We start from the raw sequence: 15,388 nt of genomic DNA on the forward strand, positions 1-15,388 counted from the left end.
GTTAACAGCTGCCTCTTTTTTGATGGTTGCCTGTGAGAGCATGTAATTGCATTTGGCCCTGGGTGTACATGCACTCATTAAACCAGTGTCAGTGCCCATTACATTCCAAAGCAGTGCAACTCAGGTACAGAATGCAAATCCCAGGCACAAACGGAGCGTGCCCTGTGGATGTTTGAGCGCTGAGGAAAACCGTAGCTCAATGCAAGACTACAAAGAAGAAACTCTGTTGTATTAATTGTTTTGAGGGTAAATTTACCTTTTCCAAGTGAAAAAGTCTTCCTGGTGATTTTTTTCATTTCATTGTGTAAATGTAATAATTCAAACACACACACACACGTTATCAAATCTAAAATAGATACCAGCAAAACACAGCCAAATAGTAGTAAGAGGATGTGCCTTGTTGGAATAATTTAGCTGGTCCCAGTTGTTAGGGCTCAGAGAGGATAAGATCTGCTATGCTGGGACCTGATCCACACTCGGATCAGATGCAGAATTCCAAAAATGCCCATCTTCATGCCAAGATTCAATGTTGGACCCCTTTTATTTTGTTGAACCATCTTATCTCTTTGCATATTGTTCTGATATCTCCCCCTAAAAACATTATGAAGACAAAACATTTTTCAATGAAATTTATCTGAGCACTCTGACCTGGATCTTCTGATGGGAAGGTGGTGGTGGTGGGGGGTCTTTTTGAACTGATGTTATGGAACTGATTTTGTTGTTGGTGAAAAATAAACTACAGATTCCTCAAAACCACAAAAACAGACCTAATGTTCTCAATTGCTTTCAGGTCCTGTATCCATCAGTTATTGTGATACGTTATGTCATGCTGTGTCCATTATTATGGTTGGGGCCTCTCTGCTGTTTGAGACAAACCATCAGTCATACAACAGTCAGGAAGGTGCACTGTCTGCCTGGATTCCACAGTTACACTGCAGAGACAAAGAAGATGTGACATCTCATGCAAGACATCCAGTAATGGACATTCACTGCTGTTATACTGCTTGTTCTTCATCACAATACGACATGTCACTGCATTCATGACTTATGAGACAGGGGATACAAGCTGAAGGTAATTCAAGCAATAGGATGAGCGATGGCATTATTTGTTTGGGCCCCACATGTCAAACGCTGCAGACATGAGACATACTGCAGGTGCAGCCTGACACCTAGAGGACAAACTGCATATGCACACCTGCGTGTACACATGTCACACCTATGATCACCACACCCAGAAAAACCCAAGTAATGATAGATGAGAAATACAAATTATGCCTCTTATTAGCAGATAGTTGCTCATATTTCCTTTCTTGCTCACTCAGGAAATGCAATTGTTATGTTATCAATCATAAACTGGAAGAACAGTGAGGGGTGTAATGCTGTAATGGTCCAACAGATGGCAAAGTCTGTCCAGTTTACAGTGTGACACAGGCCTTACCCTTGAACTAGTCCTCTCTCTGGACAGTGTTTACCACATTGTCATATTCAAACACCACATGGAGTAGTAAATGACCGAGCTGTCAAACCACATTTCCACTCATAAGGTTAAACTATAGGAGTTGACACACACAAAATCCCAAACATAAATATGATAAATGAAGTATTTATTTATATTTTTCCAGCAGCATTGAACATTTCTACAGTCGTGCTGAAACTGCTTAATATGCTTCAGTGTGAAATATTTCTGTATAATTAGGCTATTAGAGCTTCTACAAGTAGTAGCCAAATATGGACCGGTTTGGCGGGCTGTACACTCCCTATTAGATGGATCTGGTCTAAATCTGACTGACACTGTTCTAACTGTGTGCTTAAGTGTTTTCTGGTGACTTGAATAATGAGCTATAAAGGGGAGACAAAGGGAGTGTATGTGTATGAGAGAGAGAGAGAGAGAGAGAGAGAGAGAGAGAGAGAGAGAGAGAGAGAGAGAGAGAGAGAGAGAGAGAGAGAGAGAGAGAGAGAGATCCCTCCATCCTTCCTGGTGGGAGGTTTGAGATGCGCTGCGCAGACCCGTCCGCTACCGACGCATCTTCCTGGCCTGCCCGCCCCCCCCTCCCTCTCTCTCCCTCTCTCTCTGTCTCTCTTTCCTCCTTTTCTGTCTGCCACTAGCCTACCTGAAAGGAAGTGCACAAAGCTAATAAGAAAATCTGGCGTGTCTGCCGGGTTTTGCGAGCACTATGCTGCGGTAAAAGGCCGCCGTTTTGCGGTGTTTACAGGGGATGTTAGAGAGGGACAGAGGCACCGCTCTCCCCGACGGACCGCGCTGTGTCTGCTCTGCTCTGCCCAGCCCGCTGCATCGCTGAGCGGCCTGCGAAGCACACAAGATGTCGACCAGAACGCCATTGCCCACGGTGAACGAGCGTGACACTGAGAATGTAAGTGCTGTTATCGAGAGACACCGGTGTGTTACCGGACGTGGGAGCGGAATAATAATGTCCGGGGATCTGGCTATTTGGCGCACTGGTCGGTGCAGGTTTATGACAGCGCTTTTTGGGGGCTTCAGTGTTGCAGACAGACTCGACCAATGAGCAGTGTGGCTTTTTTATCTTCTTTTTTCCCCCTCTGACGGGAATAAAAGCATGGAGCCCAGAATAACCTAGGATAAAGGTGCAGTTTGGTCATGTCTGTGCCAGTTTCTGCCTACACAATAAGGCTAGCCATAACAACGCACTGCGTCAGTGTGCTGGCATTAATGGTAACACGCGAAGCTTGAATGTTAACGCTGTGAATAAAAACGTTGCCTGTGTGGCCTGTGAGAAAATGGTGTTGCTCCACTCCTACAACTGAGGGTATTTTCTAGTCCACAACGTCAATAATTAGGGAGGGTGGGGGAGGATGTTGCCCTACTTTTCAATGGCAACGCTTGGTAGCATCGCAATGTGACATCCATCACCTATTGGGCCCTCTTGTAACTGCACGCTTAGTGCTGAGGAGGAGGTGGAGGAGGGAGCGAGTTATTATTCACCATTCTGCTGCCACGACACTGATGAGCCGAAGCAGCACATAGATGTGTATTTATTTAAAACAAAAGAAGGCGGAGAGATGGCTTAAACCGTGGGAGATTTCTCATCCACTGTGTGAAGGAATGTTTATATCGACCACCCATCGCCCCACTCCTCGCGCGCATACATAGAGAGTACAGCACAGTAAAGAAAAATACCTCTTCTGAGATCAGTCCAAATGAGGACTGCTGTATGTATACTGACAGACTCTGACATATCTAGGTTCATCTGATTTTTTTTTTCTTCTGCAAACAAGACGAGACACAGACTTCGTCTAAAGCCTCCTTGTATTATATTGTGTTACAAGCACGAGCAGTGGAAAATAGCTGGAAGCAGTATTTTATCACCAGATTTGAAAACAGTGCTTTTATTTTGGCTCTGTATTACAGAGTATATAAATCTGAATTGCATCTATTCAGGTGATAAAATCCTAATTAGTAAATGCATTTCTGTTCCAGTAAAGTTATATAATTTAACAAACCTTAATGTTAAGTTTGCATGATGGTATCAGCTCTCTGATTGTTCTCTGTGTTCAGTAATGCATTAGCTTAGTAGACTGCTAATGTAAGTGTCTAACAGTCTAATGCTGCTTTAGGTCTCACAGACTTGGACATAGACTGCTAGGCGGCTATTAAATCACTGCCTCAGCAGGGCTGGCAGTAGCCAACCAGCCTAGCCTGCCTGTGTTTGACTCCAGCATGCAGCCCCAGGGCCCACTAGCAGCTGAACTGCATTGCATAACAGCTTATTACTCAGAGGGCAGAGTGGCTTTTAGTGCAGCAAAATAGAAGAAGCTCTTTCCTGCCTTTCTTATTTTTATGTGTGTGTCTTTGCACAGGTATTGGTTTTTTTTGTTTTTTTTTTTATGTCTGGCCTCCCTGAAGACATGACGTCAGTGCTTGGGAGTTAATGGCTGGGCAAGTGAAACAAACTTTTGTGTAATTAATCGAGCACTAGCGCTCCAAATCACCTACTTGTCCAGATGCTCCTCGGTTAATTTAGAGGATAAGGAGCCAGGCCAAATGTGTGTTTGTATGTGCATGCGTGGCTGAAGGATGAACTGGCCATATGACAAAGCTGATGGAAAGTTGATGGAAAGAACTAAAGCCACTTCAGTGTGGATATTTACCAGCTTACCAAGTGCAAGTTACACAGACTGCTCCGTCATGGAGATCTAAAAGAGGGTTTTGGTGCATTAGAAACAAGGATGCTGGCTTAAATTGGCATATAATCAAGATTTTACTTAGCCTACCTTTTTCTATCTCTTTCTCTCACACACACTGTGACACTGTGGAGTGTTTGAATCCTGCTGTGTGGCTCTCCCTCTGTCAGGATGTGGGCTAGCTGAGGTGATGTGCACCCTACAGGGTGTAGCGTTTCCCCGGTGAAACGGGAGCAGGGGAGCCTGGGTAATCAGACCAAGGCTTTATTCTCTGGCTGGGTGTGGTGCTCAGGAGCAGAGGATCATGGGATCTCTGACCTGGACTGACATCAGCAGCTGTTGTAGAGGAGACGAAACAGACAGCAGAGACTGTGCGTAGCCTGTGCCAGCGTTGTGCTTACGGCAAGCTGTTCCTAATTCACCTTCACCTGCCATATTACAGGAACGCTTGTTGTTATCTGTGGAGACTCTAACATTGTTATAACTCTTGACTGCACATGCTGTAGGTATTCTCAAAGGCACAAAGTCAAATGGGTTCACATTCTTTCTTCAAATCTTGTCTTGTGGCAGATAAAGTCTTTAGGTTAGGAGGTTAAGGTGTCACAAAGGGAGAGGAGGGAACCTGATTCTCTCCCACACAGTTTTTCAGTGGGCTTGCTTGCAGGGTACTTGTTTGTGTATGTGTATGTAAATGTAGTCATATATGCTCAGACACACATATACACATGCACATGTTGAACAGTGGTTCCCTCACTTGGATCTGAGACTGAGTTAATGGGTTCATATCTGTTTGCACAGCCAATATCCCAGCTTTGGCACACACAATCCTCCACTGCAGCACTCTGCTGCATTGTTTGTATGAGTGCAGCCAGTGTAGCAAGAGGAGGAGTCCTTGTGGAGGTTCAGGGACTTGTAGTTTTTGTGTGTATATAAATGAAAGTTCCAGTCAGGGAATGAGGATGTTGCTGATCTCCACTCGTTTGGCTTTCCTGCAGCACTCATCGGTGGACGGCTTTGTTGAGCCCCCAGTCCCCCCAACAAAGTCTGCGAGTCGTCACAGCCTGCCACGATGTCGCAACTCTTTCACCTCCACAGAGGAGCATCCCCATATTGGCAATTATCGCCTCCTCAAGACCATTGGGAAGGGAAATTTCGCAAAGGTGAAGCTGGCACGACATGTCCTGACTGGACGAGAGGTGAGACAAGTTTTTATTTACATTTTATAAATCACTGAGGTAATTCTCGTTTTGTCCTTATTTAATACTTAATCCCAAAGCCTATGTCAGCCTCGCTCTTTCATTGCTACGTGTTAACAGTTCGGGCTGCAGCTTACTGTTGTTTTCATTATCAGTTAATATGCATATTATTTTCTTTATTCATTGCTTGATTGTTTGGTCTATAAAGTCTGAAAAGAGCAAAAATTGATGATCACCTCCCAGAGCCCAAGTTGTCCATTACTTGTTTTAGTTTAAAACCCAAAGATATTGAACTTACTATCAAGGAAGACTAAGAAAATCATCAATTGTTCACATTTGAGAAGCTGAAAGCGGTGAAGTCCCTGCATTATGACTTAAATATATTTGATTCCATAAACTGGCTATTTGAATAATAATTTCTGCTCCAGTGACAATGGAAAAGAGCTCACTTGAAAGAAAAATAGTTCAGATTTTAAGTGTACCTAAGGTCATGTCTCATCTACTCATCTCAATTCACATTTCTCATTCGTGTTCCAATTTTATACATCCACCAGAGAAACCAGGGTGTAACAGAAGTCACCATACAGTATTTATTTTCTTTAAAGAGAGCTATTTGTAAGTTTTGCTATTGGTACATAGCCACCGTTAGCATTAACAGCTGTACGTACCAGTCTAGAAGAAACTTCTTTCCTTTACTCGTTAAGAGTTCTTTCCAGAGGTAGAAAGCCATCCTCTCATTTTGCCTCGTTTTCTATCACTTCTTTTCTTCTACTGAAATTAGCTAGCTAATCATCTAGCTCAGGCTTAGTCTCTTTCTGGTACGAGTCACTGTAGTGTCCAGGCAGCCATGAAGAAGTAGCGCTGCTCTGAGGGCATATTATAACGTCTTGTCCTGTAAATGCAATGCTGAAGCTGTTGGCAAGACCGATACGTAAAGAGCTGTTCATGCTAACGTTGATTATGTAGCAATAGCAAAATTTACAAATAGCTCCTTTAACTCTTTCACAGGAGAATTATGCTTGAACAGGTATTTTGCCCATGAGACACTGATTTGCTCCAAGTTAAACCCAGTTTTTTGACCTGTTCTGACTGTCAGGAGAATGAATGATCTCCTGTCATGACGATATTGTACTTGACTATGTTAGTTCTCCCAGTCAGGTCAGGTCAAGCTCTCTGTTTCTGTCTCTGTCACACACACACAGGCATACACTGCTGACCTGTCAGAGTGATAGACGTCCTGCTTTGGTGTGTCAGTAATTAAAGCTCCTGTCTCTCTAAGGAGAAAACAATGACCTGCGATATGTTCACTGTGTTTCACTCAGCAGGACCCACGGCATTCACTGACAGCCCTGATCCACCTCACCTGTCCTTTCATGTCTATGTCTTAGCCCCTTGCTTCCTTTAATCCTCGGAGTTACATTATCTACCTGCTCAAGTCAGAGTATTTGGGGCATAAATATTCTCCCCGGTGAAACCGCTGACAGTTTGATCCATCCTGTGTCCCTTGATGCTAATATTAAACAGGAATTCTGGGTAATTTAGTTTTAGTTTAGTTTACTTTTTTTTACATGAACATAACAATAGTATTAGAACTGCAACATACAATTATGTCAAAGCACCAGATGCATTGTATTTAGTGTTTGTAGTCCAATGCTAATTTACAACAAAACAAATAAAACACACATGGTACAGGTATAAAAATATACTGGGTTAGTGTGTTGCAATCTCAGCTCAGTGGGTAAACAGTTTCCAAAGTTCTGTTCCTTTAACACAGCATGCTGCCCACTGTTTTGCTGAGAAGGTCAGACACTGCTTTGTGTGCCTGAGTGCCTTTGCTGGCTCATCAGAATGCAAAGACATGGATCAGAGTGAGACAGAGAACAGGTGGAAAGAACACAACCCACTAAAACTGATGCTATCTTAGCTTGAACCTAGTGAGTCTCTAACCAGCAAAGATTTCACCCACACTTAAAACAAACAACAGTTATACTTTTTTGCAAAACTGTAATTTGTTTTAATGTGAGAAAGCTTCTAGATGACAGAGTGTCCTTTATCTGCTGAAGAGGGTGACTCTGGGATGTGAACACACATCACACTCTCTCTGACACACACACATGGTCAGCTGCACTGATGGAAACATTTGCCTCCACCATATGCCCTCATCTCCTACCCACTGAGGAGGGACCATCACACAGTATTATTATTTATCAATTTAATATTTCAGTTTTCAGTGAAATCACATCATCACACATAAATCGACTAATTATTTCAGCTCTAACCTTAACATATAGAAGGATTTTGAAACGTACCGAAAGAACCAAATATAGACATAAAGACAAAGACAACAAAGCTAAAAAAAAAAAGGGTGAAGCAAGCTTGAACATACAGCTGTTGTATGTGGCAACTGAAGTCTAGTCAATTTTATTTACCATATGTGACCAAAAATCACAAATTTGCCTCAAAGCATTTTAAAATCTGAACAGCATATGACCCTATCTATTATTAGACCAGCAATCTGTATAAGGAAGAACCTCCACAAAAAACCTTTCTTCCAGGAAGGATAAACACACAACAGATGTGTATATTCAGAGTAGATGGAAATAAAAATAGTAAAATGGAGAAACAGAATGACACTATTAGGCAAATAAAGTGCAAATAAATACAAAGACTATGGTTCAGAGAGTGACTGAGACGGATTAGAAAAATGGGTTAGACATGCATCTGGTATATAGCAGGAATTAACTTTATATGCAGTAAATAAATTCAGGTCAAATTGTTCCTGTGTACTGAATGTCCAGGGTTACAAACTGTATAAACCGTAGTGTATAAGCGTAAAAGTGCATGGCAATGTAAAGAACACTGGAATATAAAGTGTAATTAATGGGTAAATTAATGAATTACTCTGGATGCAGAGGCTCATGTGCGTCAATTGATCCATACAGTATAGTGTGGACAGTCGGCTTTGACATACATGTGACAGTAAAAGGATAATACTGTTGTACATTCTTGTACATTTTAAATATCTTCTTCTTATTATTGTAATATTGATTTTGAACGCATCACCCAGCCATGCTACCTCCCCAATATCAGTGATACCTTTCGTTTTTTTGTGTATGAGACCTGATCTTATACTCTGCTAAAATAGTTCCCTTTTTGCACAGACATCATGACCCTGTGGTTGTGAAAAAAAAAAAAACAGTTCAGAGGGAAATAAAATTGTAGAGGAACATGTCAAGCACTCCAGCACACAATTGATGCTATGACTAAGTTTCCCCTCCCTGTCCTCTGTCTGAATATTCACGTGTACATGTTTTATTCGCGCGCACGATCACAAGACCTACACACGGTGAGCAGCATATGGCCCGTGTGTTACGAATGCGCTGAATAATTAACAGTGATGCGCGTTGCCCTTCTGTCATGGTGGGACTGAATTATTTACCCTCAAATCCATTAGAAAGAGAACACACACACACACGCACATACACACACATGCACACTAACACTGGCATATGATGTGATGCCATCCACGCATTCATCAAATCACTCAATCTGAGAGCACAAAGGGAAATATTGGCACAGTGCTTCGTGGTAAATGTAATGAATATCTCTGACTCATTTAAAGGGAATAGTGGAAGTTGGAACAATAGAGTGACACATGAGGACAGCTCTAACACCTGCAGGCGTAGATCAACACACACACACACACACAGACACAGACACATACACACATACATGCCTACACTTGAATTTTGTCCATGACAGGAGGAAGCGGAGAGGAAGGGACTGAGGTCTGTCTGTGTGCACCTGCCCACCTAAGACAGACTGCAATAAGACTCCACCTGCGTACTGTGTGTGTCTACACACAGCGAGCCTCTGTGCGCTCTTTCACTGCGCTCTCTCGTCTCCCTGATACACTCTGTTCCTTTCACAGCCACTACATTGGTGTTATTATGGAGTTTAGCTTCTGGGTTTGGATGAAATTAAATGTCCCATCATCTTGTAGGTCTCAGGGAAACCCTGCTCAGGATGAATAACCTGCATTCTCTCCACCATGACTCAGCATTTGCTTTCTGGTTTTCCCCTTAACAGGCTGCTTGGGATTAGGGCCAGAGTCTGCATCCACTGAAGCATGCTTATTGAGCTCTTATAAGGCCAGAGTCACAGTAATGCTGTTATAATAAATTCTAATCAATTCTTTCATGATATCATAAATCTCCAACAGCAATTTCTCCCCTTTCTACATTCTATAGAGAGGTCGGAGGTCAGGGTTGCAGTTTCTGTGTCAGAATTTTGTTGAACAGTTTAAGATACGGGATGGCAAAAAAGGAACTTAACTTGCCTGAGTCTTGAGTGTGGTCTTGATAATTCAATGAGACAACACATGTTGGAAATAAAGGAGCTGCTGACAATCGGAAAAATTGATCTCTGGCTCTGACATAGTCCAGAAAATAAAACAAATATGGAATTTGTTTTTATATTCCAAAAAAATATGAATGTATGAATTAGTGGACTATTAAGGTTAAACTTAGTAGTGCTGATACAAAGTATTCATTTGTTTATTCCATAGTATAGACTTGAGAGGCTGATAGGGAATGTGGGGAAATAGAGGGGGACAACATAGAGCAAAGGTCCCCAGCCTGATTAGCAGGCATGTGGTGGTTAGAGGGTAACCACCATCCCAACTGGACTAACAGTGTGTCCCAATTTATATGATACACAATAAAAAATGTATGATGTTCTGATTTAGTATACTATATTTGTTTACAAGACATTAACATTCTATACTGGTTTGTGCAAAAAGGGGAAAATAAAACGTTACTTAAGCTACGAACAGTTAGATATTTTAAAAAATGCACAAATGATTTTGTCACCTCACCAGAGTTGTCACACCACCAGAGCCGCGAGTAGCTCCTCCTTTTCCATTGTGAATTATTTTATGGGACAATGGTATCCTGTCACATCAACACCACGCTCAAAAATCAAGAGATTTTAGTATGCATGCGGGTGTTTTTGAGTGTATGTCACTTATTCTGTATGCACTTCAATAGTAGTAAGAATCAGTTCATTTCATTGGAGCTACTTTGCCTAAAAACAGCTCCAATCTGAGCTTATTTCCTGGCAGCCAATGACAATAGCTAACAGTATAAAAGAGAATAAACAAAAACACCTTTGATATGTTTAATGTTTGGTTGAAGAGTCTAAATTCCTCTTGAGGCCCACAGAGACCATGAAATGGTGTGAACCAACCAGGAACATACTACTACTGTCATCCTCAGAGACCTGCACTTTTTAGTGTGGCTAAAAAAGATTCTGTGGTCATTTGTCTTTTGTTCGACCTCAAACTCAGTCTGTGCAATAAAAGTATATAATTATTGTTGAATCATTTTGTGCAACAACAAAAGGCCATATTTATTATTTCACTGTGATTACATTATATTGTAAAACTGCTCGTCAATCACTTATCAGCATAATGAATGGGCTTACTGGTGAGTCTGCAGTATAGCTCATCTAGTGGCTTTGTGAAAGCTGCTGAGCTGTCAGAAAGTGAGGTGAGCAGGTCTGTTTCAGTGTGCACTTTGGGGTGATTATTGAGATGGATCAGACTGCTGCCCAGCGAGATCTGCTGAGCCAACAGTAGATCAACCTGCACAGTTATATACACCAACACATGGACAGTTTACTTCAGCCACTCTCTGTCCGTCTGTCTTTAGATTGTCTGTGGACACATTTGCGTATACCTACCATATATTCACCATCATGAACAAATACATATTTATCTGTCTTTTTTTTTTTTCCGTATCTGTTTTTTTATACCTGCAATTCAAAGCTTCACCTCTTCAGAAATCACTGAATAGAAGAGTTTTAAGGTGTGTTCAGACTGAATAGCACCGATTCAGCTGTGACATGTTTTGACAAAACCTCTTCACAGTGTAGTAGTGAAATAATGAGGATAGTTCATTTGGCTGTACAAACAAAACACGAATACAAAACCTGAATTAGTTCTGACATCTTTATTGTCTTTCACCCCCCCCATCCCTCTCTTTCTCTCTCTTTGTTCTCTCTTCAGGTGGCGGTGAAAATTATAGACAAAACCCAGCTGAATCCCACCAGTCTACAGAAGGTGAGTCTGTGTTTTATGGCCACATGGTAACATTAATGTCTTGGTTACAGAGCTCATGGCTTTTCCATTACTCATTCCTGAGTTCTTGCCGCTCTGTTTCTTTGATCTTTGAACTCAGGATGTGCTGTTTTACATAATGTAATCAGAAGTAGTCAGGAGAGACCACAAGGCATGTTTAATCTCCACTTCCACCCCCCCTTCACTCTTGACTCTATGTTGGTTTGTGGTTAGGAGCAGCTAAAAATACCCCTGCCTGCATGTTTGTCACTTACCCTTGTCTAGCAGTCATAACCAATTACAACGAAGGGTTTGGGACCGTTTCCTGATTACTGAGTCCAAATCCAGCTCTTTCTGCTGATTAAATGCACACGCACACACACACACAACCTTTTTTTTTTTACTATATTTATGGGGACCCATCATTGACATAATGCATTTCCTAGCCCCTTACCCTAACCTTAACAATCACAACTGAATTCTAACTTGAACCACAAGACCACAAGTCTTAACCCCCAAACAGCCATTTAAACTTCCAGCATTTTAGTCCCCATAAAGCTGTTGGACCCCACAAGTGGGCTCCTGGTTTTTGGACTCTACGAATACAGTAAAACAACCCCCCAACACACACAGAAGTGCAAACACACTCTCACATATCCATACACATCATTCCTCATGGTAGAGTAGACCATGTGGAATGACAGCAGTCAGAGCTACAGTATGAGCCAGCATCACCTACTGTGACTCTAAAAATAATGCAGGTGTGCAGCTGACTGACAGGAATTCTGCTCATGGTCATGACATTATCGTGGCACGGTGCACCACTTCTGCTCTTTTAATCTTACGCTCACTGTTTTACTGTAAAGGAAGAACAAAATCACTAAACAGCTGCCGTGGTGACTCTTCATAACAACGGGCCGTTATAACCACCACACCTACGTGAACGGCAGCTGATGTCTTGATGGATCTCCTGGCCTCTGTAAGCCAACAAAGCGTCTTAATGACCAAATAATGACAACAATTAGCTTCCCTAAATGTCTGCCATCCAGTATTGGTCTGAATGGCGATGAAGGGAGTGAACTCACAGTGTGTTACTGGAAGAAATTAATGCTGGGCTAATCAAACATGAGTATTATTATGAAGGGCTTAATGGGAGACAAAATGTAGTTCTTTTTGAAATTCTACTTGTAGATCTGTAAAACAAAACAATTTCTAGCCTATCAAGGCATTTTTAGCATGACTTTGTTCCTGACATTGTTCTCCACGAGCAAAGCTCATCTGTAATTGTCTTGGATCTTAATGGGATCCGACTGCAATTCCTCAGCCAATCAGTGCGAGGATGCTGTGAGAATTTCAAGCTCTCAGTTCCATACTCATCTAATCTGACTGAGATAAATTTCATTGTGTGAGCTCTTTTGTTAAACAGCCTATTGTGTGGTTCCACACAGTGGTGTAATGAACATTTAGAAGCAGTGTGTGTGTGTGTGTGTGTGTGTGTGTGTGTGTGTGTGTGTGTGTGTGTGTGTGTGTTTGTGTTTGTGTGTGTGTGCGGCATTAAGATTCTGAATATAAACTGACTCTGACTTTACAGATTTGGGTCTTGTCTAGGTCATGATGAGTGGTTACATACCCGATGGGTCGGGTTGTCCGCTGCCTGGTGATGAACGTAGCAGGGCAGACGTATCATGTGAGACTGCAGACCAATCAGGATCGCTCTGATCAATTATTCAGTGGGCCTGTCAGATGTCAGCTGCAGTAGACCTGAGAGGGTCAATATGTAAAAGTCTTACAGCTTTTTATGGGGGATGAGCTGTTATTGGTGTGACAGCATGTATGTACGTTCATGTTGCTGTTTGCCGATACACGTAGATTCATGTGTTAAATCTGGTGTGTGTTTGTGTATCTGTATTCAAGAGCAGAGATGCTTATATGTCTGTATGGAGCTTATACTGTATGTTGTTGTATATTTGAATTGTCCTCTGCTCGGTATTATAGATTGCTGTAATGGTATACACCAGTGCCATCTGCAATGCAGAAGCTTGTCTTATAATGCAGCAGTTGTCTCCTGGATTGAATCGATTATCTCATTGACTGTGAGTGCCCTATACGATCCTTGTGTAAGCTCAACTATGGATGCATTAAAAGGAGCATCCACTTTTAGACAGTTTTTGCTTGGCTACTCCTGTGATTCTGGATTTGACAGAATAGTATCTGGCAAAAATGCAGACCAAGAAAAGAAAAACATTGTCAATCACTGGTTTTTATTCCTGTTATTTGAGATGGTTAACAAGTTGCGGTTCCAGAAAACAAGAATCAAATCTACAGGAGCACTCTGGATCATTTTACCCTCCAACTATTTTCATTCAGAGGAATCTTCCCTTTTAATTGGAAAATACTGCTCGGTGCTGTCTACAGCTTAAGTCCTCAGTGATGGAAATGTCTCTCGCTGACATCAGTCATTTCAGTATTTTTGCTTTGGCTGCTTGTTTTGTTGGAGGCAAGTCGAGACTGAATTTCACTGCGTTCCCCAAGGTTGTCTGGGCTGCTCCTCTTGCTCTTTTCCCATCATGACCCTCACCCTGGGAGCAAGAAAATTTAATAGTGAATGGACGTAAAATTTAAGAAGCCATACACAGTTTTTGTTTATTCCCCTCTATCCATGACAAAGTGGTCATAGTCGTTGCACAAAGTAGCTTTTAGGGCAATAAATTGATCAGCACAGTGTACAGTTTCATGGTTAAAAATGTCATTCTGTATAGCTGAGCAGGCTATTTCTAGAGGCGGATATAAACAACAGACGGGCGTGATTATTGATTCAGTGACTCAGGCTTTTTACATGCATGAAGACCAGCGGTTGAAGGTTTCTCTGATGCATCTAAAGACTGAACGTTGTCTCCTTGTCTCGCTCTGCTTCAGAATTCATAAGACATTTTGCACTGAGGATAATTTTTTTGATTTATTTATTTTTTTTGTGATCCTGTTTGTTGGTCAGAGTGTGAGTGTGACTGAGGTTTGAGAGGTCGGATCTGGCCACATCCCTCATCAACTCACAGTTAACAGTGGCTCTTTCATGTTACCTCGTCAAAATGCCACTGATCTCTCTTTTTATGGTTTCAGAGGAGTCAGGCTGTGGGCACACCATCTGGTACTGTAGGCACAGCCAGCACTGATCCATACAGCCACATGCACACACACACATATACACACACACACACACACACACGCTTACATGACACATACAGACACACACAGGAGATCCTTTGGTTTATGTTGGCAGAGTCTGAGTTTTTTTAGTGTTTCAGTCATAGTATTGGCAACATTTCACATGCATGCATTCATTCCTGCAGCTGTGTAGCCAAGCCATTAATTCACTTATACACACAGGCATCCTCTCATTTATCTCAGGATTTAAAGTAGTGTTAACAACGCAGAGACGAAGAGATGAAGTTTATCACTTATTTTCCTGAGCTTATCCTTGTCAGTGTGGTGTTTCCGTTGGATTATTTGGTTTTTAAAAAGAGGTAAGCAGAAGCCAGAATGAGTCATGAGGTTAGAATGAAGCTCTGATCTGTTCCTTTATGGCCCATTGGCGCTCTCTGCCCTGGTGTGACTTTGTGGTGGTTTCAGTGTAACAGGAAATGAGGTCAGCTGAGCTTCCAAAGCACCTCCTTAGATCCGCCACAGGAAATGCATCACAAGTCATCTGTGGTCTGGGATGTTGACGTTGTCATGGTTTTTAGGCATTTTAGCTCTAAAATAGGCCTCTCCGTTAATCCCCTCTTTCACTGAGCAAACACTGCTCTCATCCCACCCTCCCATCGCTCTCTGTCTAATCTGTAAATAAGAGTTGTTTCTTTTCATTGCTTCAACAAAGACAGCATCAGCAAAATGTTAAAGGTTATATGATCAACTA

At 41.9% G+C, this 15,388-nt stretch overlaps 1 protein-coding gene across 4 annotated transcripts in view; it reads left to right on the forward strand.

The window, feature by feature from the left end:
• The first annotated feature begins 2,063 nt into the window (after positions 1–2,063).
• The window catches only part of LOC130181139 (serine/threonine-protein kinase MARK1-like), a 28,638-nt gene continuing 15,313 nt past the window's right edge, over positions 2,064–15,388 (forward strand). For 2 of the 4 annotated variants that reach the window (XM_056394963.1, XM_056394964.1), the window contains exons 1-3: positions 2,065–2,372; positions 5,157–5,357; positions 11,425–11,478. In XM_056394963.1, coding sequence (XP_056250938.1) covers positions 2,322–2,372; positions 5,157–5,357; positions 11,425–11,478 — 306 coding nt within the window. In that variant the 5' untranslated portion in view covers positions 2,065–2,321. Of the gene's footprint in view, positions 2,373–5,156; positions 5,358–11,424; positions 11,479–15,388 lie in introns of all 4 variants that reach the window. The other 2 variants (XM_056394962.1, XM_056394965.1) reach the window with 2 other exon arrangements.

The sequence above is a fragment of the Seriola aureovittata genome, chromosome 14 (assembly GCF_021018895.1).
Source record: "Seriola aureovittata isolate HTS-2021-v1 ecotype China chromosome 14, ASM2101889v1, whole genome shotgun sequence".
NCBI classification, from domain to species: domain Eukaryota; kingdom Metazoa; phylum Chordata; class Actinopteri; order Carangiformes; family Carangidae; genus Seriola; species Seriola aureovittata.